Source organism: Onychostoma macrolepis, chromosome 18 (assembly GCF_012432095.1).
Source record: "Onychostoma macrolepis isolate SWU-2019 chromosome 18, ASM1243209v1, whole genome shotgun sequence".
Classification (NCBI taxonomy): domain Eukaryota; kingdom Metazoa; phylum Chordata; class Actinopteri; order Cypriniformes; family Cyprinidae; genus Onychostoma; species Onychostoma macrolepis.
In genome coordinates, this window is record NC_081172.1 from 9,607,791 (window position 1) to 9,635,525 (window position 27,735).

General features: G+C 35.2%; 1 protein-coding gene across 3 annotated transcripts; it reads right to left on the bottom strand.

Moving 5' to 3' along the window:
* Nucleotides 1-1,153: 1,153 nt before the first annotated feature.
* bmal2 (basic helix-loop-helix ARNT like 2) lies at nucleotides 1,154-26,593 on the bottom strand. Of its 3 annotated transcripts, none has more exons than XM_058751213.1 (18): nucleotides 26,575-26,593; nucleotides 24,373-24,467; nucleotides 15,584-15,713; nucleotides 14,292-14,345; nucleotides 14,150-14,191; nucleotides 13,801-13,958; nucleotides 13,561-13,640; nucleotides 13,275-13,367; nucleotides 12,202-12,319; nucleotides 11,004-11,147; nucleotides 9,918-10,158; nucleotides 8,390-8,496; nucleotides 7,634-7,784; nucleotides 7,420-7,487; nucleotides 6,778-6,895; nucleotides 6,388-6,478; nucleotides 6,189-6,288; nucleotides 1,154-5,869 (listed from the first exon to the last, which is right to left on the bottom strand). In XM_058751213.1, exons 2-18 carry the CDS (start codon nucleotides 24,428-24,430, stop codon nucleotides 5,718-5,720), a joined length of 1,905 nt encoding a protein of 634 aa, XP_058607196.1. In that variant the 5' UTR covers nucleotides 24,431-24,467; nucleotides 26,575-26,593; the 3' UTR covers nucleotides 1,154-5,717. The 3 variants fall into 3 exon arrangements, with proteins under 3 accessions (XP_058607196.1, XP_058607198.1, XP_058607199.1); XM_058751215.1 differs by lacking the exon at nucleotides 26,575-26,593 and adding an exon at nucleotides 26,021-26,276; XM_058751216.1 differs by lacking the exons at nucleotides 24,373-24,467; nucleotides 26,575-26,593 and adding an exon at nucleotides 14,430-14,476 and having other exon boundaries at nucleotides 15,584-15,709.
* Nucleotides 26,594-27,735: the final 1,142 nt, after the last annotated feature.

Below are 27,735 nucleotides of genomic sequence, written 5' to 3' on the forward strand. Positions count from 1 at the left end.
CTCTGATAATGTAAGTTTACATATTTTTTAATATTAACATTTTTCTAATACTTTTTTAGTAACTAATACTAAAACTTTTTAAAAGTTCAAAACGACTAAGAGCCATTTTCATTTTTCCAATTAGCCTTCAGTTATATATATTAAAAAAAAATATCTAAAATGTATTTATATGTATAAAAATGTTGAATTTAGCAGTAGAAAATTTATATTTGCATCAATATGCATATAATATTGTAAGCAAGTATTGAATTTTTTTTTCTTAACGCCATTCAAATAATAAATCAAATGCTCAAAATGCAGCGGAAATGACACTCCAAAATGCTTAAATTTTACAACAAAATGTGCAAAAATAGCTATTAAGATGTTTAAAATAAATGTTTAAATGTAAAATCATTTTATGCTTCATTTCATGCAGATTTTTGTAGACAAACAAATTTTAATAAAACATTCCAATGGGGAAATGAAAAATGTGCTTCAGAATTTATATTTTGTATATACACTACCATTCAAAAGTTTGGTAAGATTTTTTTAAACGCTTAAAAAATGCTCTTATGTTAAGGCTGCATTTGCATTTGATACAAAAATACTAAAAAATCCTGTAATATTGCAAAATATTATTGTAATTTAAAATGTTTCTATTTGGTTATATTCTAAAATGCAATTTATTCTTGTGATGGAAAAACTACATTTTCAGCAGCCATTACTCCAGTCTTCAGTGTCATATGATCCTTCAGAAATCATTCTAATATGCCGATTTGGTATGCCGATAAGAAAAATTTCTTATTGTTATCATCAATGTCGAAAACAGTTGCGCTGCTCGTTATTTTGTGTAAACTTTGATGCATTTCATTCTGGGTTCTTTAATGAATAGAAAGTTCAAATGAACATTTATTTATAAGCAGAAATGTTTAATAACATCACAAGTGTCTTGCTGCACAAAAGTATTAATATATATTACTGACCCCAAGCCTTTGAATGGTAGTGTATGAACTTTTATGAGCAAGTGTGCAAAATCTTGCAATTTCATTCGATTTCCTTAGATTCAAATTACAACTTCCTACTTGCCTCCTCCAGGAAATGAATTGGAATTTACGAGGCATTCTTAACATCTATGAACATTTGTACTTTGACACATGACAGACCAACACAGATGTACAGGAAACTAATGTTGTTTATTTAAGAATCTTTTTACATGTCAGCCTGGAGAGACAGATTCTCTGCTACTAACCAGACCTGTTGACAGCAGCAGCGATGGCGTCATACAAATGCTTGATAACAAACAGAGGAGGAGAAGCAAGCAAAAGACAAAAAAAAGGGGACTGTCTGGACAAGACCCCTCGTTCCATGACAGCCTTGATCAAAGGCTCAGACAGAGAGATGAGGAGGTGCACGCATGCAGATCTGGAGGCTCGACCCAACGGCTGCTCCCCGACTGAGATATTCACGTCTTCAGAATATCCAAACCACTTTCATCACACACCCAAGACAGACAACAAAGGGAAACAGAACAACGAACAAGTCTTTGTCTGTCTTATAAGGCAAAAACCTTTCTCCAATACCCTTAGATAGCTAACAGAACAACAAAAAGGTACAGAAAAGCAAAGGGTACACAAAAGGCATGCATGAATGTTATTGGATCAATATAAAAATCAAGAAATTCTTCGGCTACACATAGTGAGAGAGCTGAAATTAGGACAAAAGCGACAGAAGAAAAGGTCTGTGGTTCTAACCTACGTACAGTACTTGATTTCTGCCGAGTGCAACTGCAGAACGACATTTTTCACCTAAAAATTTAGATCTGCTGAAAATGTACTCACCCTCAGGCCATCCAAGATGTAAATGGGTTTCTTCAGCTGAACAGATTTGGAGAAATTTAGCATTACGTCACTTGCTCATGAATAGATCCTCTGCAGTGAATGGGTGCCGCCAGAATGAGAGTCCAAACAGCTGATAAAAAAAAACCCATCAGTAAGCTACACAACTCCAGTCTATCAATTAATGTCTTTTGTGAAGTGAAAAGCTGTGCATTTGTAGTAATGTAAGACCTCTATTAATAATATTGTTCTCTCCAGTGAAAAAGTCATCTCATCTGAATCAGGAGAGAAATATGCACACCTCTTACATGTGAGAACAGTCCAAAACAAACGTGTTGAATTTTTTCACTAGAGGAAGTATTATAATGGATTATGGACTTGCATTTTGGTCAGAAGCAAGAGTTTTAAGTTAAATCGCCTTTATGAATTTGTTTCCTCCAAACACGCAGCCTTTCACTTCACAAGATGGTAATTGATGGACTAGAGTCGTGTGGATTATTATGATGTGTTTATCAGCTGTTTGGTCTCTCATTCTGACGGCACCCATTCACTGCAGAGTGACATAATGCTAAATTTCTCCAAATCTGTTCCAATGAAGAAACAACCTCATCTACATCTTGAATGGCCCGAGGGTGAGTAAATTTTAGTACATTTTCATTTTTGGGTGAACTATTACTTTAGAAAACAATGAAGCTATGTGGGGGAGTAGGAAACACAATATAAATCACAATTTTGACTTTTAGGACAAGCCTGCAGTTATGGCACAGAGCAATGCTTGTACATTGGGGCAAACAAAGCAGCTGTTCCTGTGCTTAAGGCTACAACTGCCCAATCATCTTACCAGAATCGTGATTGGCTCACACATCTAACCACCTGTGTGACAAACACTTACAGTTGATCCCATGAAATTTCAGTCAGGTTTAAGGAAGTGCCCCATTTATATTTCTGAGTAATGCGTAACATTTGCAAAGCCAAGCGTTGGATGAACAATGGAACGTGGCAAGACTTATTTTCACACTAAAGATGTGCACATCATCTAGCAGTATTTCATTTCAGCTGGATTGGGTGGGTGGCATCCTCCCTTCAAGTAAGCTCTTGGCAGCATGTGACAGAGTAGACAATGATATGAAGACATTTTTTTTTAAAAAGCGGCTCACACTATAGTCACAGAATTACAGATCATCTGACAGCACAGGGCAGCTGAGCGTTAAGGGTACATGAAATATGTCTGCGGTCAAATTGCTTTGGTATAATTGGTCAGAATCAGCCGTTTCCATCACGCAAGGCCATGAGACTCCTGTGGCACATGTGCACCATCACAGTAAAGCAGTTCAATACACTGAAAGGTCACCAGTACGAAGGGAAGCAAAATTTCAGAAGAAAATGTGCAAAATCAGATACAAAGCCATGCTGAAATGTGAATTCATTGAGGTGAATGATGATTACCCAGGGGAATCAGAAATTTAGAAAGAGAAAAAGAAGAGAGAATCAGTATCCCAAGGATGTGCACACGCAATAAGACCTCAGATATAATATACAAAATAGGGAATTATTACAAGAAATGGCATTTGATAGCATCATCACTTTAAAAGCCTACAAAGATCATCTGCCCAAAAAGAGGTGTCATGTTTCTGAGATTGTAGCCCTCTGAGAAAACAGGCTCAAAACTACAGTGGACATTGTCTTTGATTTATCCATTTAAAGATTCATTTAATACTACTTAAACATGATAAAAACATGTTCTTAGGTCTCTTGTCTTCAGTTATAGTAATAGTTCAGCCAAAAATGGAAATTCCAGCATTACTTTCAAAACCTGTATGATTTTCTTTCTTCCTTATGACTAGAATGTACTGACTTTTAAAATCAGATTTCAAACCACCAGGGATCATACACTTGCGAACTCATACACTTAACAACTTTAGATGACACACTACTAGACTTCATAGTCGTTTCAAACACAACAAACACACTGAGAAATGTGCCTTGTTGCTATGAGATATATGACAAATGAAAACAATGTGTGTTCAAAACGTGTCTGATATCTTCTGACTGAATGGAATCATAGTCTGAAGCTAGAAAATCTGAATCTGTGCCCAGCATACAACATGATTTTGGGAATCTGTAAAAGCTGCATGCTGGCTCTGACTTTTGGCAACTAGCGTCAACTCCTCCAGACTGTAAATCAGGGCAAAAGTCTTGTAGTGTATTCTAGCCTTAGGATAAAATGCAATTTTGAAACTGAGAAAATTGCATAAATTAAATTGGAGATCTATGAAGGGATAAGTTGGACTTGGAATATAGTACACAAATCTTATGAAATACTTCAATGGTGCTTTTTAAAGTCCTTATTGCAGCTTGAAAGCCCATGATGACCGTTAACTTTCATTACATGGAAAAGAGCAGAGTAAACATTCTTCTAAACATCTCCATTTGTGTTCCATGAAAGAAAGTCAAACAGGTTTGTAAAGACATGAGGGTGAGTAAATGATAAACATTTTGTCCATTTTAGGGTGCATTATAACTTTAAAAGTGGGTTACCATCATGACTTCATGGCTGGATTTGCATTACACATCTTCTTGAAGCAGGAAGAAACATCTTCCTATTACTCTGTTGTTATTTTACTCCATAAAAAGTGATTTTGTTAGTATTTTGAAGTTGAGTAAAGATTAGGTTATTCCCATAACTAAAATTATGGGATATAATTCCAAAATACAATTTAAACAACAATCACCTTCTAAATGTTGATCACTTTGAGCATGTTATACCTCTTTGCACATAACTAAACAAGAAGAACTAATGAAAGAATGAAGCCTTGTAGAAGTTTTAAACACCACCTTCATACAAGGGTCTAAAAAGTGGTACTTTTCTGATCCGCTAAAGGATTTTGAGAAGGGGTTTCCATGAATTGCTCCCTGAGAGACCCTGCCCTTATTAGTTTCCAATCACCATTTTACCTGTTGGCCATCTCCATCAAGACCATCTTTCAGAACAGCAGAACTAATACATCTAAGGGGGAAACAACCAAGAACACTGTCCCAGGTCCTCTAAAAATGTTGTCCCAGTCCCTGTAAGTTTTAGTGACGGCCCTGTTTTAAGAAAGCATAGCCCTGGCAGGACAGGCGAAGGTCTGAGGGAAAAGTACACATTCACATACAGGTTTGTAGACTAGAGAGGAAAAAACAAATGTCAGGCCTAACGGTGATCCTCAATTTTCAGATTTTTCCACAGTCTTTTCAAGTAGTTCTTTTTGACAAATGACCACAAGCGCTTACCAATACCCCTCCCTGTTTTTCCACTCTTGTTCATCAAAAAACATCAAATTCAAGATGATTTCTGCTCTAAAAGGGTAAAATAACTACCAGGCTTCCCTTGCCAAAGGAATCCCATGACGTTTTTATATAAAAAAAACAAATTGTCCAGCTTTGCCTCAAAAGCGTCAGTTCAAGTGTTGATTGACTAAGGAAACAGTTTTGAAATCCTTACGCCACTGGATCACAGTGGACCATTTGGATTCTTGCCTTATGGCTTGGCTGAGGCATGTGTTTCTCAACATGGCAAAACAGGCCAAGAACGTCTCTCCGTTCTGATCCATGCCAAGGGGCAGAAGTGACCTCAGAGCTGAGGTGAAGAAATGCACACCAGACCACATAAAACCTGGTCCTGTTGCTTAAGGTACTCAGAGAGACCCCCGTCCCCTTTGATTCTCCTTCACCAACGGCAGCCATCAGATAACCTGCCATGCAGCTTGTCCGTACACATTAAAAAAAAACACTAATAAATTAAAAACATGAAAGCCAAAGAATTGTCGAAGGCTTGCTGCCCCATGAAAATTACTGGATGGTTCATTTTAAAAAGCTCCAGATAAGACGGATCTTTAAAAAAAAAAAAAACTGGAGCCGTGTTCACAGAGACCAGTGCATCTCGTCAAAGTCCACGGCCTCACCCAGGTTGGCATCGGTCTCCAGTAAGCTCATAATGACTGCCATGGCTGCCTCGTCAGTGCTCAGAACGCCTAACCCAGGAACCCCCTCCAGATCCAACTGAGAGCTCCCCTCTGGAGGACAGGAACACAGGCAAAGAAAAGATTAAGATTTAATATAAGAAATTACTGAACAAGAAAATATTGATTTTAAGTATACTATTTAATACTAATGATTATTATTAATAATAATGTATCATGAAAAATGTTTTTATGAAAAACACAAATTTTATCATAAAAATTATATCACAATGCAAAAAGTCTTAAATGTTCCAAAAGCATGCATTTTCATTAAACAAAAACGTTTCTCCAGGAAAAACCCAGACACATTCTTGACAAGCTATAGTATCTTAAGTACCACATGGCCAATGTAATATAATAATATAACATCTACCCATCAGACTTTCTCCCACTGTGAAGGCCCCACCCCTCGCTTCCTCCTCTGAGTTTGATTTGCCAGGCATCTCCACATCTGTCGCTTCCCCATTTGGCACCTTAAAGCATGTGAAGTACTAATGCGTTAGAACACAAGAAACCACAAAACGTGCCAATTCATTTCTAAACACACCGACTCATTTGTTTGACAGACTCACATTGCTGCTGGCCTGCACAAGGGCCAGTGGAGACTTGTCCTGCAGTAAACTGAATGGACTTGTATTGCCGCTGGATGGTGAGGAGTTCATCCTTAAGAAAACAGCAAGACATCAGAATTCAAAGATCTTTTCTCTAGGGATGTGCACAACTGCATATTTTCAAAAATCAACTAATTGACAAAGTTTCCAAGAAACTTTTGCACTGCTGCTAACAAAAGAATATATTACGTACATAAAATAAACTACTCAACATAACTAATTAACTAGTTGTTCGTTGGACGACAAGCTTACCAAACAGTCCCAAATTACCTTAATTTTCATCGCTTGTAATAATTCACTGTAAATTACACCAAATTTAATAATAGAAAGGAAGCTACGTAATTGGTTTACCTATTATAGTCCATTATCTCATTAGCAATTTGGGTCCCTATGCACCCAGCGTAAATCATGCCTGATGCACTGGAGATCCCTGGGATGATTGGAACTTGTTGGGACTTCTTGGAATCATCTACAAAACAAAACAAACAAACCTACTATAGGACCTTAAAAGAGTTGGATACATTTAGAAATGTAAATCTCCAAAACTGATGCTTGCATAATATATTATTTCAAATTAATAGTAAAATCTGACCATGATAACAAATTTAGCATATTTTATCATTTTTAAGACAAATCATGCAAACCAAATTCAGGCGGCTCCAGCTAATGCACAAAAAAAGAAAACAAAACAACAAACCAAACACCAAATAAAAAGCCAAAACCAAACCAAACTAACAAACAAAAAGACACACACAACTAAACAAAACCCCAAGCAAACCAAAAAAACAAACAAACAAAAGCAAAAGGTGATGCATATATTAAAAAGGTGACCAGCTTTTTATTAACTGGAAAGCTGGACTTGCATTTATATAGTTGCCACTTTAAACAATATGCCGCCTTCTCTACATATGGTTTCACAATGCAATATGCAAATTATAGGTACACGCCTAGAAACAAAACATATTTACAACATTCACAGATCTCAGTACTCACCCTCCGAGGCCTTGGAACTGCTAGGCTGCTCAGATTTATCCCCTGATCCACCTGGATTACTTTTACCGCTGAGTCAGGCGGAAAAAGAGACAAGAAATAATCTGTTATCTCAATGATCACAGAATTTGGGTGCGACAGGTTGAATCATGACATTGATATGCAGTTATAGGAAAAACGGCCTGTTAGAAAAACAAGATGAGATGCTAGTACTTACGATATAACTGTGTTGGTTGACACTATGTATTCTACTTCTTTGGTCCAGGGATTTATAAAACTAAACCACTGACTTTGTAAGGTGACGAAAGAGCCATATTTCGTTTTAAACTTATAGCAGTTTGTCTCAATCTTCTCTTTACTCCTCAGCACTGTGAAAAGAGGCGATAAAAAAGACATATTAGAGGAACAGTGCACCCCAAAATAAAATGGTGATTTACTCATAAAACCAGTCATTCCAATCCCATATTACGTTTTATATTTGACAGAATACAAAATTGTGGCTGAATGTACTGATGACTTATTTGCATATAATGAAAGTAAATGGGGATCCAGGCTGTCAAGTTCCAAAATGACCAAAAGTACAATAGAAGCAGTCAATATGATTTGTTTGCTATATTTTAAAAGCTTGACAGACCCATATTTACTTTCATTAGATGGAAGAAAGAAACTTATATAGAATTGGAATGAGTAAACAAAGAAAAAGAATTAAATAAATATCACATTTATTTGTATATGCATGTAATCCAATACAACTCTCTGAGGCAATGCCCTTGTGTATCTGCTATTGAAAGCTGTTCTAATGTTCTTTAGAAGTAAGACTAATGATTAATGATGGATGATGAGGATTTGGCTACTCGTGTCCTTCTTTGTACAAATGTCTTAGGCAATCTGCCCAGTTTCTTGGAAAATACCTTCAGGAAAACCTGTTCAGAGCTCCAGTGCTCCTAATGGTAAGAATCTGGATGCACTGTACCTTTTCGGTGTCTATCTGCCAAATGAGGCAGGTCGTCCAGATGGAAGTATTCATAGCAGGATGTGCCTAGCAGCTCCTGGGGTAAATAACCCAGAATGGTGGTGGCTCTGTGTGTGCAATATAAATAGAATGCAGTTTTTAAACCACATTTCTCACTATGAAACTTTTTAGAGAAAACTTCCAGTGAAAGTGCCACAGTGTTTGCACTATCAAAACATTACTCTTTTTATTTGAGCATCTAGGCTATCCTGACAAGCCAACATTGGCTAAACAGAGTTTGAGGCAAATCTGCATGCCTGACCAACAGCAGATGTCAAGAGTGTTTAAAAAAAAAAAAATATATATATATATATATATATATATATATATTATACACATGCATATATTTTACACATGCATATATTTTAAAGCATTATATTTGGTACATCATAAATTACACAAGAATAATTATAGGATAATATTATAGGATTTAGCATTTTTTTTATCATTAGAATTTTATGTAACTAATTTTATATAGTTTACTTAAAAATACTGTTAGTTACTCCCCAAAATTAAATATTACCTCAATAACAAATAACCAAATGCAACTGTCACCCTTTAACAATTGGTAAACTAATGCAAGTTCTGGAAAGAAAATTTTATAATTAAATATATAATTATATTTTATAATTTTTTCTGAAATATTGTATATAATAATTACTTTCATTAACAGTGGTGCACATAAATGGTGCACAGGTGCGCATGCACGACCAAAATAAAAAAATATGCAAGTAAATGTCTAAATTCATTCAGATTGCTCATTTGTATACTGACAAAATAAAAGCTTGCTGATTTTAGGTTTGAAAATGATGAAAATTCATATTTAAAAAGTAAAAAAAATTAAATTACATTAGCATTGTATTTTTAAGTGTACTATAAAAATACATTTTATAAATATTAAATAATATACATTTTATTTAATACTCACTTTGTGTTTAAGATATTATCACACTTTATTTTGTTTATTTTATTTAAGAAAACTAAAAGTGCAATATTATTATTTTGAATTTTTTTTATAGTTATATTTAATGGGTCAAACTATGTGCAGTGTGAGCACCAAACCAAATCTACAGGTACTCTTATGAGAACCAGACTTTATGAAAAAGATATGTGCACCCCTGTTTATTAATTTATATTTGATACAGTTATTTTCATATAATTTGTATAGACTAATAAAGAAATCATTTCAAGTTAATTACTCCCAGTTAATACTGGCAAACAGTTAACTATTATCTGAATAACAAATGCCTAAAAGTTGTCTCCTCATACCAAATGGCAAACTAAATTTAAGGTTTGAAAAGAAAACGCTTGCCGCCCTCTAGTGAGAATGAAGTGCCCATGTACAGTCAACTTACCAGACAAGGGAAAGTTATGTGGGTAATTACATACTGTGGAGCTAGTTTGCACAAATGACTATGATTATGCACACAAACAATTGCCAGTCACAAAAATTCACATTTATTTATTCCCAACACAAGAGTCAACTTACCGTTGATCCACAAAGGTGAATTTGCCATCCATGGCGTAGCGGGTGACAAATTCAGTAGGCTTGACCTTGATCTCTCCGTTGGCCTGCGGGAGGGTGTGGGGGTGCATGCGGCCCACTGCTACCAGGCAGCTGAAGTGGGAGCTCTCTTTATCCGCCTCGGCCTCCCCCTCCGCGCTCAGCTGGCGCGTGGGCCAGGTGCGCATGTAGCCCGTGCAGTGCACAGTGCAGTACCGCTGTGACTCTGTTGGGGCAGTCAATCAAAACAGAGTCAATTTACAGGTGAGCTGTGAGCCAAATGTTCCACCATATGTTGTTAAAGAGGAACACAAAGGTGCACGTTTCATTTGCTTTTGGATTTGCTTGATTTAATCTAAAAACGTGCCGTGACAAGCATCTGACAATTTTTTTTTTTTCAGTGTTGTGACAAACGTGATATGTACTGTAGGAAAGCTTAAATATAAGCTTGTTCAACATGTTGAACATACTGTAATTTTGAAAAACTAGCTTATAATGCATGTTCGACGCATGAAAATAAATGCATAAAAACCAATGCATGGCTTTACAGGGTTGCCTGAACAACTAACTGCTCGGGGCAGTTTGGAAAAGGCCATGCTCACCAAGAAAAGAAACGTCAATGCTGTTCAAGTCCAGACAGCACAGCAAAACACTTTCCAAAGTGAAGTCACTATCCAACAACTTTGTAGGAATATAGCTGTTGGAATGAAATCCCACAAGCTGTGCTTACACCACTGCATGTGGCGAGAAGAAAAAAAAAAAAAAAAAAGAGATGTGTAATGGAGCAAATATGCAGACCACGTCATCAACACGTCACAAATGACATCTTGGACCTTTGGTTCTCAGCAAAAAGAGGAACATTGCCAGTCTGAAGCCAAGAATATAGAACCTTTATTTAACTTTTATTTTCCTCTTTTTTCATATCATAACAGAAAGTGGAACTGATTGCATGAACACAAGGCTCTTCTGATTCACTTCACATCATCATTAAAATTGGAAAACCACCTTTAACTAACTTCATTGTAAAAACAGGATGAGCTCCTGATGCATCCTGACTGAAATGCTACTGACCCTTCTTTTTTGAACCAGCCTGGAAGTCCTTCTCTTCTTTGACGGTAACTTTGTTGTACTTCATTCGGCAGAAGAATGAGCGCCGGGCTCCAGAGCAAAGCCGAGCCGCTCCGACGGGGAGCTCAGCCTGCACCTGTAATCCCGCTGCACATAAACACCAGTCAGATTGGTTGAAAGAATCATTTTCCCCAAAAACGCATATTTTGTTATTTACTCACCCTCATGTTGTTCCAAATTTGTTTTTACCAAAAGCAATCCTACGGCTTCGGAAAACTTCAAATACAGCACATGAGTCATATGGACTACTTTTATTGTGCTTTATGCCAGGAAACAAGTTTGCAACATGTGGGAGAGTAAATAATCAACTAAGAATGAATAATGAAAAAATGTCTGGGGTTGGTAAATATTCTATTTTAAAAGAAATTAATACTTGTATTGATCAAATGTGCCAGTTAAGGCATTTATAATGTTACAAAAGATTTAGTTGCTGTTCTTTTGAACATTCTATTAATCTAAAATGTGACCCTGGACCACAAAACCAGTCCATTTTTGAAACTGAGATTTATATACCATCTGAAAGCTGAATAAATAAGCTTTCCATTGATGAGTGGTTTGTTAGGACAATATTTGGCCAAGATACAACTATTTGAAAATCTGGAATCTGAGGGTGCAAAAAAAAAATACTGAGAAAATTGCCTTTAAAGTTGTCCAAATGAAGTTCTTAGCAATGCATATTACTAACCAAAAATTAAGTTTGAATATATTTACGGTAGGAAATTTACAAAATATCTTCATGGATATCTTTACTTAATATCCTAATGATTTTTGGCATAAAAGAAAAATGGATAATTTTGACCCATACAATGTATTTTTGGCTATTGCTACAAATATACCCCAGCGACTTAAGACTGGTTTTGTTACAACTTTAAGACAACTTTTAAATTGTAATAATATTATAGGAATATTACTGTTTTTGCTGTATTTTGGATCAAATAAACACATCCTTGTTGGTCATAAGAGAATTCTTACTAACCCCAAACATTTGAATGATGGTGTATAGTATACTGTATATATTTATTAGCAGACTGAGTACAATGTGCATGCAACAGACATAAAACCGTATAAGCATTTCAGAAAAGCATTCAGGAAACACACACGCAAACTTAACAACCGTTTATTACGGCCAAAGTATGTTTACTTTTGGCGTCTATGAGGCGCTCCCGCGGGTAGAGTTCAGAGGCAGACAGCTGTTCCTTCACTTTACCAATGTCCTTAGGATGAACATAATCAAACAGGCTCTGTCCAATTAACTCCGTCTGAGGAGAAAAACATTCAAATGAGCCATGATTTAACTAATACATTTTGCCAACAGGTCAGATCATAAACCTAATTGTTTATCACCAGGTAAACAAATGCCTTTTTAAAACAGCCCTTAAAATACACGAACATGTCTAAAATGTTTAGACATAGAAGACTGATTATATTTCTTATGATCTCAAAAAGCGTACTATTAACTGCAAATATCCTTATTCTTAAAGAAGTGAAATTAGTCTTATAGACAACTATGTTTCCAAAATCAAAGAACAGTTTGATTTTGGAAAATAATGTGTGACCCTGGACCACAAAACCAGTCTTAAGTTGCTGGGGTATATTTGTAGCAATAGCCAAAAATACATTGTATGGGTAAAAATTATCGATTTTTTTTAATGCCAAAAATCATTAGGATAATAAGTAAAGATCATGTTCCATTAAGATATTTTGTAAATTTCTTACCATAAATATATCAAAACTTAATTTTTGATTAGTAATATCCATTGCTAAGAACTTCATTCGGACAACTTTAAAGGCGATTTTCTCAATATTTAGATTTTTTGCACCCTCAGATTCCAGATTTTCATGAAGTACAAATCTCAATTTTGAAAAATTGACACTTAAGACTGGTTTTGTGGTCCAGGGTCACATATGCTTAATCTCAAGAATTCCTGAAAAATGCTTCCAAATTTATTTATATTTATATATACATATAAAGAGAGAGAGAGAGTCACTATATAAGTTGCACACTTGCTTTTTAAGGCGTGATGACTTTACTATGATGTGGACAATTGCAAAACAAAAAGAAGAAAAGAATGAGTATCTGTGACTAATCTTTTGTCTGGTAGTGGTAGTGTACCTCTGTCCATAATTATAGCACTTATTATAAAAAAAAATTATGTGCTTTTTATATATATATATATATATATATATAAATATAAATAAGTTGAACTGTCCTACCCTATTGTAATTCAGGATTTTTGAAACTGATTCTGAGACAAAGACTATCTTCCCACGGTCACAGCCAACCACAAAGAGAAATCCATCCGCAGCCTGGACAAGAGATAGAAAGAGATCATTTAGGGTTGATGTTGTAATTTCACTATCGCAAACAGTCAAAATGCCCTGTTTAAACAAAAGCTATTTTTGGAGCCTTTTGCACCCACATAATCAATCATTTGCTGTGATAGTTCTTCTGCTGTTACAAATAGCTTTGAGACATGGTTCTATAAATTGTAGGATTTACCCTTAAGACAAGATGTTTGAGCTCATCGTCTGGGAGGAATGCAGGTTTATAATTGGCTTCTGTAAACGAGCTGGTTGCTCCTGAAAAACAGGCACTCCATTACCCCACATACTGTATGTTCAAGAACATTCGTCACTGTTTGCTTTGCTTTAATTAGGCATTCATGAAGGAAAATACATTTTTCAAGCTCAATATTAGTCTTTGTGTATGCTAGGCTACACAAAAAGCAAATCTAGGTACCTTTGAGTGATTTGAGGTGCTGGACAGCCATTCGTAACACAGTGAGTTTGTCAAGCTTGCGGGACATGGGGTTACAGGTGGGGATCATCGCTGCCAACTCGTCAATCAAGTTATTCATCTTGTCTCGCCGTCGTTTCTCGATCTGACTATGAGGTTCTCTACACAAGATAAAATTTATGTTGTAAGTACCACAGAACTCCACTGAAATATAACGTCACTTAATTTTTTTTTAGTATTTGAATTTCAATGACAGTGAAAACTTTAAATTTAACAACTAAAAATGAAATAATAATAATAATAACTTTAAAAAGGTGGATAAATAAGTAAATAAAATTTGAGTGATAAGTACCTGATACACTTAATTTTTAAGTGCTGGTCGTCTCCTTCCGATCTAAGAAAGCATAATAATAAAAGACACAGAAGTGTTAAAAGCAATGATTAAAATCGTAGATCAAGGTGAGCCATATTGAGTATCGTAATGGGCTTAGTACCTTCCCTGATCGTCCTCCATATCCTCCTCTAGATTTGATGCAGATTTTGTTTCCCTGGAAACAAAGTGGTGAGATGATTATAGTGACTCATGAAATGCTGCCGTGATTCTAAGAGGACGTTAAACACAGACCACGCACTTCCTTTCCCAACGCATCTCGACTCATTCAGAAAAGCAGGACAGGGGCTAACAGACCAAACAAGAGGATATTAGTCATCAGCTATAGCAAATCAGCTCTAAAATTCAAATATCGATTATTAATGCGTTACATTCTCTCACCCACGCACATACTTTTTCAATACACTAGGGCTGGGCGGTATGAGGATATGCAGCATATATAGACATTTATGTGGGATGCACTTTACTTTAATCACAAAGAAACATGGAGTAATGCAAAAATCAAAGCGGCAAAGATATATGGCTGTACAACAACTTTGTGACTCATCTCATCAATACGAATCAAACCTATGCAGTCAATGTGACTTATCCAGGCAGCATTAAAAAGGCAGAACTCATAATACAGAACTACTATTTTTTTCATGTTTTGGTGGTTTGTGTCCATCAAGCTACAAATAAACAGAAAAATAAACAAAGAAGATTTGACATAATTAAATTGCACTACTATACAAAAGCCGCATTTATTACAGTAAAAACAGTAATTGTGAAATATTACAATTTAAAATGACTGTTTTCTCTTTTAATACATTTTAATATATAGTGTCACATGATGCTTCAGAAATCATTCTAATATGCTGATTTGGTGTTCAAGAATCATTTCTTATTATGGTTAATATATTTTTGTAAAAGCCACGATACATTTTTCCAGGATTCTTTGATGAAGTTTAAAAGAACAGTATTCATCTGAAATCTTTTGTAACATTATAAATGTCCTTAGTATCAGTTTTTAATAATTTAACGCATCCTTGTCTTTGGCGAATAATAGTATTAATTTAACACAAATAAAAAAAATACTTCTGAATAAATTTACAATATGTAAACAACATTTAAATCATTTAAGTAATTACTTTTTTTTTTTAATAATTAAAAAAAGTATTATTTAAGATAAGATTAAAGCATTTAAATAACTAGATTATTTTAAAAATAGGCATTGCCACACTTTTGTTTAATATACAAACAATTCTTCAAACCATTCAAATAAACCATTCCAATCTTTAATTTCTTGTGACTGCAAAAATACAATATTGTGATTCATACAGTAACTGTCATATTTTGTCAAACCGCCAGCCTCTACTAGTGACGAATGTAAATATGTAAATGTATAAATATACTCACGGGTTGTCCATGCTGCCTTTCCGTTTTCTGGGCAGCTCCATGCCTGAGGCCATGCCGGTGGCTGAAGTGGGGGTCATCAAACCAGACAGAGAGACGGAGAGGCCCTGGGGTTCTTCCTCTAATGCGTCTCCTGCCAATGGTGGGAGGGATTTATTATAGTAAACTTACAAAAAGAAACATGCCAAAACACAACAACGTGCTACATATTGGAACCAGGGCACTGTGGAATAGATTTCATAACAGACATCTAAAGAATCAGACCATCTGTAATCGGCGGATTTTTGTGTGAATTCAGAGTGACACTTTTTGTCTGTGTGTCTGTGAAAGTCATCTTAAAAGTGTAATCTTAAAACCCAGAAACCCAGTTTAAACCTGGTTCTTAGAAAGAAAAGTTCACAGAGAACTACTTGCCGCATTGAGGCTGGGCGACCATGAGCACAATACAGACAACCTACTTCACCTCCACAAAACGTGCATCACTCTCTCCTTTATGCACATAGGCAAGTTCATTTTAATATACGGTCTTTGACTTCCTGTACAAACACAGCTTTAAAAAGAGAAGCGTTTTATAGCAGTGTATCTATTTCTATTTACATAATATCCAGTCTCCATTATAGAAGACAGAATAGCACTGTCAAACACTAAGATCATGCATCTGTTGAGTTAAAACAGCTTTAGCTTCTGGTTTTTGGCTAAAATCACTGCAGCATTTAGTCATGGTTGCAAATGAAAGCAAAGATGGAAGACATATTGTCAATTCAATTTCAGTTTTGGTTTCCATTTATCAAAGTAAAATCAAAAAGCCCTAGTGTGATTATTGAAATAAATACAAAAATTATATTATTATTGAAATAATATCAACAATTAGCCCATGCTGAAGTAAAGCTACAATGTGAATGCAAATAAATAAATCTCTTCACATAGTATTATTATTATTTTTATTATAACATTGAAAAAGAAGAGTTATTTCCATATTAAAAAGTTGTTATAGAAGATAAATGTAATTATTGATTAAATTATCATTACTCTTATTATTGAAATAACAACTACTCCATGCCAAAGTAAAGCTGCAATGTGAATACATTGTGAATGCGCCAAAAAAAATAAAATAATAACAATAATTAAATTTAAAAATAAAGCGTCACACAATATTATTACAGTTATTATTTCAACAATAACAACTGAAAAAAAAAAAAATGAAGAATTTTGTTATTATTATTATTGAAATAACAACTAGCCCATATAACGGGTAAAACTACAAAGTGAATGCTAAGAATAAAATGAAGCTCTTCACACCTGAGTACTGTTCATACTGCAATTCAAATCACAATCACAGTATTTGTTGCACTAACTGCAATATTACTTTTCTGAGCAAACTGTGCAGCTCTACTTGGCACCTGGCAGACACATAATGGAGCTGTATTTGCCATCTGTTATTGCCATTGACCACCATAATCCATTCACAAACTCCCTGCAAGGAGAGCAACTTATTCATGAAGAGGCTTTAACAGGGCAGTCTGTTTTCCCGCCTGCTTCACCTGTTGCTTTAAGCCTCTAAGATCAACAGACACGCTCCACCTCATCAGGCCCTGAACTGCATCTGCGCGTCCTCCTCCGACCGGCCATGTGCACACGTGCATGTACTTTGCGTGTGTGTGTGTGTGTGTGTTGTCACAGTGCCATCAGGTTCAGGCGACAATGGAACAGGCCAGGCCAAACACAGCTTGTGCCCCTGGCTCCTATATTTAACAGTGCTCTGCAGGCCTTGTGACCTAAATAGTCGTTAACAGATCGGCAACAACCTGATTTTTAATCCTGTGTGCTGGAGTGAAGATCTGCAGCGGGATTATTTGGTTTTATGAGGCCGATAGGAAGGCCGCACCCAACAGTGAAGAGCTCTGTCTTTCACTGGCTCATGATATTACCTGGACTTCACTGACCTGCATTCGGATACTAGAGCTCATGACGACTGTGTGACATCATCTGCACAAGAGAAAGGCCATTTCACTGACTCACTATCAGGGATGCAAACACATCATGGGTGAAAAAGGTGACAAAGGCACTTTTTTAAAAAACACTTATACAATATTTAAAATCCTTATTACTTTTAACTTTACAGTTGTGCAGTAAAATTCACTTTAAAAATTCACTTTTCATTCATGGAGATGACGAAAAAATGTGCCAAAAAACCTTGTGGAAAACAAAGACTTTTGAGATGACAAAGAGCTTAGTTGCCATTTCCACTTCCTATTTTTCAGGTCTTGATTTTGAATTTATTATAAAATGATGATTATAACAAATTTTAGTACTGTACTGAAGTAGTGTAGCAAGTACAATTAAATAATGCATTAAATATTTTGAAGTATTTTTAAATTTAATTTAAAAACTTCATTTTTAAACATTGCCTTAAAAAGGACACATCAAAACTCGCGTAAACTTTTACACTCGCGTTTGTCACTCTTGAAACAGTATACTTTCGGACATTCGGTACTTTTAGACAAACAAAACTTTTCTTCAAATTATCAATGGATTATGTAGAGAATAGAGATTCTAGAGAAACTGAGCAAAGCTCTTATAGCGCCATTGACCGAGCTTACTCGCGCGAAAACTCCTGATAAATCAGTGACTAACTACCTAATCAATCTCTTATTTCTACACAAGTGTGAATAACTCTGTAAACTTACGAAAACAAAAATTAGTTCAGAGGGGAATTCTTCAGATTAACCTACAGAAAACGCCTCTGACTGGCCATTGCTTTCAACAGATGCCTGTGATTAGCTACAATACTCAACGCTGCAAAAACACGTAAATAAACTTGTGGTTTTGTAATTCGAAACCAGAGCGTGTACGCAAAAACACACGTTTAAAAGTGGTTGACTTCAAGTGGGTACAGATATGAATTGGTACTAATGGTACTGTAAAATGGTACTTGTGATGATGTTCTTTGGTAATGTAATGTTCTTTGTTTGTTTTCTGTAGCTGCTTTTTGAATAACTGAGGAAATGTAAGCATTATAATTGGTAACTAATTTGTTATGTTAAATACAAATTCAGTCATATTAGAAACATTAGGCTGCTTTTATAGCCTTACGCTGGAGTTGGTTCACTTTCCGGCAATGAAACTAATTAAATAAATAATTAAATAAATTAGCACGATAATATCGTGTATCGGCGATCTCACAGGCTGACGATAGGACGATATGAAAATTGAGCATATCGCCCAACACTAATCTACATATATGTATACACATGCCTACGTACAATTATTTTCACTGTATTCAACCTTAAAAAGAACACTCACATCACTTATCACCTCAACCGTACCTACTTAAGTGTAATTATACTCTTTAAATGTCATTAAAAGCAATACACACCCATAAGTCGCAAAATGCCTGAATAATTTAGTAGTTTATCCATCTAAATAACTTGGAAAAACAGTCAATGCAAGCACTACTTGTCATCACGGAGAAAAATTATCACAAGGTGAGGTAATTACTCATGATACTTTTCACTGTTACCATAGAACTGCACGAGAAACATGCCCAAACTCAATTTATTTACGTCAAACGTTGTGCAAGAAACGTGACAAAAGTGTGTGAAAGTAGGTCAGTGATTCCACTTCAATGTTTTTAGCTTTGGCACACTTTTGGCACCACACCTTGGTAATATTTTACGTCTCATGGTTGCGTATTAAATGCACTGTTAAGCTAAATGTTGGACAAACAGGTAACCACAAGGTTTTAATTATAACTATGTTGACGTCAAGTTTTTATGTCCTGTAAACTTAGAAGACTTCTGTGAGGTATTGAATGCTTCAATTCCCTCAATAAGTCAGCTCTACTGATGTGAGGGAAGAAGGATCTGCTGTAACTTATTATAAAATGAATATTTACTCATTTGTGACACAAAAGCTTAAGTAAGAGCTACCTTTCAATCATTCAGTCACTAAACAACAACAGGGTCACCAGGACTTCGACAATGCAGAGAGTCTGGTTTCAACCTGAGTGGGTTTATTTTTCAATAATGACTGGCTGACTGTAGATTATTCCACTTATTAAATGGCTACTTACCAAAACAACTAAATAAATAAATGAAATATTGAATAAATAAACAGACTAAAAATGATTTAAGAAAAGATTGTTAGTTTGGCACTCATTATACAATAATATACAACTAATATTTAGCATAATATAATACATTTATTATGTCTGCACTTATGCTATTGGTTTCAAGCTTAAAAAAAGAAAAGGATATGGTTACTGATTACATGTGCAACTGACATAGTGCCTTAACAGCAAATGATTGATGATTCCGATGAAAAACCATGTTAATTCTTCCCATAGTTGAATAAAACACTGGTGCGTTCCATTCACTAAAGCCTGAACGTCAATTACTAATGTCTAGGTTGTTTAAAGCCACAAAATCAAGCTGGTTGAAGCATCTTGGCATTGGATGGTGGATTTTCTGTATGACGAAAGCAAAACACTGCAATAATGCCACGATAGTGTTCAATGCAAGGCAATTATGTTCATTTTTCAGACTTTTCCATATTAATGTAGTGAAGATGACTCAGTTGCATGGTATGCTCTATTTTTCAGTTCAGTTTTAGATTTAGAGTTGCTCAAGAAATTTGTCTAAAATGTGAGAATCCGTAGACATAACAAATGTCTAAAACAAAAAGCTAAAAAAGGCAAAAGGTTTAGGCATGACCTAATTTTTCTAACAAATTACAAAAGTGCCTTGGCTCAACAGCTGGCAATTTATCAATAAGAATTTAATTATTTTGATAATTAGGCAATTAACCCATGGCTATAACCACTGCATAGATAAGCTACAAAATTATGACACTCCTACGTAAAGAAAAAAAATTAAAGTCTCTTGATTTTTATAAAAATGTAATAATACAAGTATAATGTAGTTATATAAAAGTATCAATCTTCTCGACAAATTGTCTTTCAAATTTCTAATGGATCTCAACAAATGGTCTTCATTTACTTATCTCTTATAAGCAAAACTGGCATAGACTTTTGGATTTTAATGTATTAATCATTATTGCTTTTAATCCTCATCTGCCACGTACACTTTGTATTGTGAGTTTCAGTAAAGAAAGTTTGCTTATATTTCATTCTAACACAACAAGCCATAAATGAAAGACACATAAGCATCAGATTTAGAAATCATTTTGATGTGGGTTTGTAATAAACTGGATAAGTAAATGGTAAATTCTTTGAGCTTGATGCTGGCACTGCTTTATGCAAATCTTAAAGCTTACCAGGCACCTGGCCCTTCTACATAAAAAAATAAACAGCTCTACAAACATGCGAATGACCAAGAAACACCAATGCTGTAATAACAAAAAAAAAAAAAACAACATAAAAAATCATGTGCACACACACATTTCAAGAGGCACACATATGCAAACAAGGCAAGAATGAATACTTAACATCTAAATAGCATGATCCAAAAAAATGTCTAATGTCTAGACACGGAGGCAACAGGAAACTGTCTCTTCGACAGGAGAGGAAGTTAAGACAAGCTGTAAAACTGACACACAGTTGTTGAGATGAGACAATCAGAACATTTTAAGAATGATAGCAGAACAATCTGAGATTTAAAGAGGTCTGTAAAGTGGTCCTTGAACAAGACTCTCCCATTCAGTTTAATAAAAACGTATTCTCAAAATAGTCTCCATTCAAATCACAGGAGCCTCTTCAAAGACCATAACAAAGTGTATATGCAACACTTATGCATGCACCACATAATAAGATGATAGGCTGCAATCTTAAATTATCTGCTGAATAATTTAGCTTTTATCTGTACTTGTGTCTGCTTGCACATATAAAAATAATACATTAAAATTCCTATAACACTACTTTCAAAGCTCTCTATTTCACACAATGCAGTCCTGGACATTTGATGCCTTTGAGATGTATAAAAACTCTTCCATCTGGTGTAGCAACACATAGTGTGACATATTTCATCTAATATATGCTATACAGCTTTAGACTGGTAGTGGTCAATCAAAGTGTTGTTAAAAAGTGTCACAATACACCCCACTTCTGCTGACCTACTTTTGATCAAATCTTCTCCTTTAACTTTACAGCCTTCATAGTTAACTTCTAATAAAACATTTTATGTATTCATGCCAAAGAATCTAAGACATGTTTTCAAAAGATTAAATACTTTTGAAAGTAATGGATAAACTAACATTTAAATGAGTTTAATACATGTACTTACACTGTATATAACTGATATATGATATATTAATATAGAAAGCGTGTTAAATGTGTTTAAAACATTTTTTTTTAATTACAGCAGTGCAAAGCGATACAATATGTAATGAAAAATACAAAATAACATATAATAAAATATAACACAATATAATATAAATTATAATATTATATTATAATATAACATATGGCTTTCCTTCAGCATGGTGCTAGAAACATCAAGGTCATAATATAATATAATGTAATATAATATAGCCCGTAAGGATAGGGAATGATTTTGAGGAAATTCATTATTACAGTATGGCACAGATTCAGATTTTAAAAATTTTTAATGTACGCAAAGAATGTTTCAATAAAATATCGACTAGGCTTTCAAACTGTAAATGTAGGAATAAAATCAGCTCATTCTATGTGCATTTTTCCATTGTTTTTGCATCACACTTTTTAATGACATTTGATAATTTTTATTATCCTCATTATTAAACATACGTATATTAATATCACTGAAGGAAGACTCACATTAAATAATTAATAAACAAAGAAGTTATTAATATACAATGCTATCTTTCCCCCCCACACATATTTCCCACAGACAATTTACCAGGACAAGTGCATTTTATTTATCAGCTTTGCTAGAATTTATCAGAAGCGTAGGATAGTAAATAATTGACCTGAAAAAACACCTATCACCGAAATGACTGGAATCTGTAACTCAAAAGGCCAGTTACCTAAGAGACATACTTTCCAGATGAGACCCTAAATTCCAGTCACGTTTTTCAGTGTTGGGAAAGGGAGGGGGGAGTCTGTCACGAGACGAACCAAACTGACAGCAGATTTAGGTTACACACTTTAGCGAGAATTAAGAGCACAAGTGCCCTATTACAATAAACAGCTTTGTTTCGGATTGTTTATAGTCTAGTTATGCAAAGGTTCACTGATTGAGTTAGGCTGAAGAGAGAAAGCAACGCCTGAGGAAGAGGAGGGCATCAAAGCTCTGGCCTACAAGTGTGCCGAGTTTGACCTACATATTACACAACCATCACGTTACAAGGTCACGTTACAAGAAATCAGACTAGATCAGGCAGCACTATGACCTCACAATGCTAATGATTCACATTTACGTCACAGGAGGCAGTTTCACTCATTAAAAATGAGACTGAATTCACGAAGGGAAAGGCACCTCTACTAGACAGTGTATTTGTGAGCTCCAAATATAAAAAAAAACAAACAAAAGTGATGAATTAAAATGAATACATAGAATAAACTTTCTGAAGTAGAACAATAGAGTCAGAACCTTTTTTTTTTTTTGGGCTATTTTTGGCTTCTTATATAGGCTATATTAAAGAATTATCTGAATAAAAGATGATATATCAAAAGTCAGTAGACCATTATAGTTTTCTACACCCTTTAATACCATGGCTGAGAACCAAAAACATCCGATTTACGAACGAATGACTCTTGTGAAACGAATCAAGCACTCATGATTCAATCAGTCGGATTATTAATGAATTAATTTGACTCGCTTACTAAAAATCGCAAGTTGTTATGTTAGGTCTTAAAATAAAACAAAAACTGTTCTGGATAGTTGCAATATGGAAACATGTTAAAGACACACATCAGGAGCTGTGGTAATCAATCAATAAATAAAGAATAACTTGATTAAATATCTTAAATCACATTTTCAGTTTGTTTTCTGTTTTTATAGGCAATATACAGTTAGCATTTATGCCTCCTCTTAAATTGTCAATACACTACAATTGTAATGATTATTTTCTGCTTTTTGTGTTGAACAACAATGCTGAGGGCAATACATATAATAAACATTTTTTTTTTTTTAATTCTATATTCCTCCCACAAAATAAAAGCGTGGTTAACAGTTAACTTTGTTAAGGAACCGGAACAACCAAAAGTCGAATCGCAAACAGAACAGTTATATTCTTTATAATTTCCACCGTTAATATACGTACATGTAAACACAATAGGCTAACGTTAATAAATCATCGATTTATCGCATTTTCCGGATAAAATCTGATTATTTTATTATGATCATCGGTGGAGGTTAGGAAAATATATAACTAAAAAAAAAAGTATGCCATATGAAAGATGAAAACACAGAAAATAAGAAAACCGACAGTAGCATGCGAATACACACATTAAGACATTTAACGTAAAGAACTAGCATAGCCACAACTGACTGAATGTGACGGCAGCCAATCTGCCAAAGGCCTCGCAAAATAATTACAGCACAACATACTACATGTTAAAAACGTGATTATCAGTCACATTAAAACCAGAAAATGTGGTAAAAAGCTACGTTAAAGCCCGAAATGTGGCACGGCGAGCAGTTCCGACTCGCCTCCGCTCGGGTTTGCTCGAGTTCGCTCTACTGAACTACTGACCTAGTTTCGCTGCGAACGCGAGTGTGCAAACCAATCAGCGGAGAACACCGAGAGCTCCCCTCTCCTCCGCCCGGCACTCAGCGCAATCCACACCAACTCTCTCCGCTTCAAGCGGACCCGTCAGGGTGGACTAACTTGTATTGTTTTAAGCGGCGAGTTACCTGGCTTTTCCCCCGTCGCTCCGTCACCGCCGCCAGCCGCTGTATTCCTCGCCGACATGGCTGGAGCCGGTACGCCGGGGCCCAGGACTCCGATGCTGCATGTGGAAAACGAAGGCGGTGGTAATTATTTGCAAAGGGGGGAGATAAAGAGGAGAGGTGAAGGCGGAGGGGACGGCGAGGCCTAAATAATTGATTTAATTTTTTTCTTTACAACTAACTCAATTGGGAGGGTGGGCCGAGCGTAAAAACGTGCAAGGAGAGGACACGATGGAATCAGGACAGTGGTTGAAATCCGGGGAAACGCGGAAGACGACGAGTCGAAGCACAATCTCCTCCTACCATCATCAACACCGCCTTCTCTGCTGTCCGTTCCCTCACGTTACTAACCTAGTAAGTCACGCGATATGTTATGCAAGCCGAGAAAAATGCGGTCACGGATGCGAGGCGGTATGCGGTACTGAACTAGTGCCGGTCAGTCATCTTTTCGTTTGCAGCAATGTAATTCGACCATATCGCATTCAGTTCTTGCACCATCATATATATTTAGACTAGAACTGTCTGTTATTTCGAGTCATTAGCTGAATGTACGTAAGTAACATATTGATGATTTGTTGGGGTAAGTAGGCTAAATGATAAAAAAATAAATAAAAATAAAAAACCCAGACCAAAAATAGGCCTACCAATTCGGTTTGTTTAAAAGTGTCAAAATATTTGATGCATTTTAAATAGATAAAGTCTTGACATTTAGTCTCAACGTCTGTTAAAAAAAAAAAAATCCTATAGGCTTATTTGTCTGCAACAAATGCAAATAGTTTAGAAATACTTATAGCTTAACTGTGCAAATCAGTGTAGCAACAAAAAACACTAAAATAAACCACAATGACATTTTATATTTCGTGTATGAATTTTACTTATTTTTTTACTTTATTCGTTGTGGCAATCAGTTTTACCTGTTTATTTCGAGTAAACTGATCATATTGTACAAATGAAACAAAATAGAATTTTTAATGAGCTTATCAGTAAGACATTACTCTTTCATGTTGTAACAGACTAAACTGAATTAGTAGGCTATGCCTGGTTTTATTAATGTAATGATAATACATTTTAAATAAGTAAAATGGAATATTGTTCTATAAATAACAATAGCGCCCTTTATATTTAATCATATTCAGATTTTCATAAATTTTGCTTAGAGAAACTGTTGTATAGACCTTTTTTGTCACGTGAAAAAATAAAAAAATAAAAACGTTGTTCTCGAAGCTGCATTAATTTTTTTCTTTATCATCATTGTGACCTAAAGATGCTGTATCGTCTGTATTTTATATGGATTTTAGGCATTCATTATGAATGTGTCTGTATGTATGAATGTGAATGTACTGGTTTTTTATGTTTGAAATCAAAAACTCCTCTTTTGGCCTGATTACAACTTTCACACCAACCCTGTTTGCATTGAAACGATCGAGTAACCAACTCTGAAAGAAAAAAACAGACACTAGCGCCAGCTAGTGGACAAGAGTTGCACATCTTAATCATTTTTATTTTCCTCTGTTGGCCACTGAAGATAAACGCAGGTGATCTGGAGCCCGTTTCAATAAGGAGGTTCAACCATGCAACTCTGAGTTTAAACTTGAACTTTGAGTTGACTTACCTTGAGATGGGAAACTCAGAGTTTTCGGTTTCAGAACGGCTGAATTGTGTTAGTTTATTCAACTCTGAGTTTAGCGCGTGCACCACGACTATGAAAAGTCATGATCAGTGGAGCTTCTAAATTACGATTCACCATGGCAACGGCTCCCGCCAAAAAGACGTTCGCGTACTTCCGAGTCAATGCATAACTTTGATTCTTAATAACTGTTATAATATCAGAGGTGAAAACTGTAAATTATTGAACTAATATTCATTTTAATGGTATCCCATGGCCAAAAAAAAAAAAAAAAGGAAAAAGACAGAAAAAAGAAACAAGAACGTGGCAGCAACTAAAAATAAGTATAAAAACACAATTCAATCAAGGTAAAGCTTTAAGCATGAAAGGTTCATGGGTGTAGGCTAAATGACTTTACAAGCATTTGACATTAAATATCATTCAGTGTCTATTTCAATGCGCTGCATTGTTTTCCACATAACACTCTTTTCACATAATTAAATAATATTTAATCCAACCTGTTACATTTCTTAATTAGAGTAATAAAATTAACTACTGACTTGTCGACAGCAAGTAGGCAGAGGCTCCCGAAAAGGGGGGAGATCATGCACCAGCACCACTGACAGATGGTCAAGTATTGGAAGAATTTTAAAATCCAAAAGTATAAAGAATAACTTTTGCTTTTGTATTTGTAGGAAATAAAGATGATCAAAAAAACTGTGAATAATTTGTGTTGATTTAACAGCTGTGGTTACGGCATCTCGTTGCTACTACTCCTCCATCTAGCATCCTTCCATTCCATGCAGTTTCATTTTCAGAAGGTGCGATGGTGGAGACTTGCTTAATGCATCCAACCACACTGGAAACCCTGAAGGAAATTCTGATTATCGGGTTACTTCCAGAGGTCACAGAAAGATGTTATCAAGTGAACGTTATTTATCAGATTAGCCTCATTTAAACCGATTTTTACACCACTGATTTACAGTCCTGTGAAACTCCTCTTTAACGGATTTGTGCCCAGGAAAAAATTCTCAGAATGAGTGTGAGAGGGATGCACACTTTCCTTAAAATCTGCATACAGCGGACTTATAGCTAATGTGCTCTGCATCTCCGATGTTTTACAGTGCATTTTTCTTATTTTGCAAATGATCTGTCAATGGGGTAAAAAATGAAAAATATTCTTGTTTCAGTTTGCATTAAGATTATTTTTCTTAGCCGATGGCGGACAATTTTACTTGTTTTAAATGCACTTAAAAGGAAAATCCCCCAGGAAACAAGTCTAAATATCTTAGACAATTTTCATCTATAAAATGCATATTAAGAATTTTTAGATAGCTATTTGTACTTGAAATAAGACAAAAATACTCGGTAGGAAAAGCATTTTTGCAGCGTGAATGAACGAATAAGGTATTTGAACATTGCTTACGCTTTAAAACGGGGGTGGAGACCGAAAGAAACTTCGGGTTTACAGAAGAAAACAAGAGTTATGGTTCAATAATGCAAATGAATAATTTGTGTGACCATCGCTTCAAAAAGTCCATATATTTACCTGTATGATCCATCATGTCGAATTGGGCAGCAAAGCAATTAGGATTTGATGGGCTGCAAATGCATATTTAAAAGAGATATTGTTTCTATATTTTTATATAGTGAAAGGATATGGTAAAAGATCAAGGTATAGTACTAAAACTAAGTAGTTATTAACAACAACAACAACAACA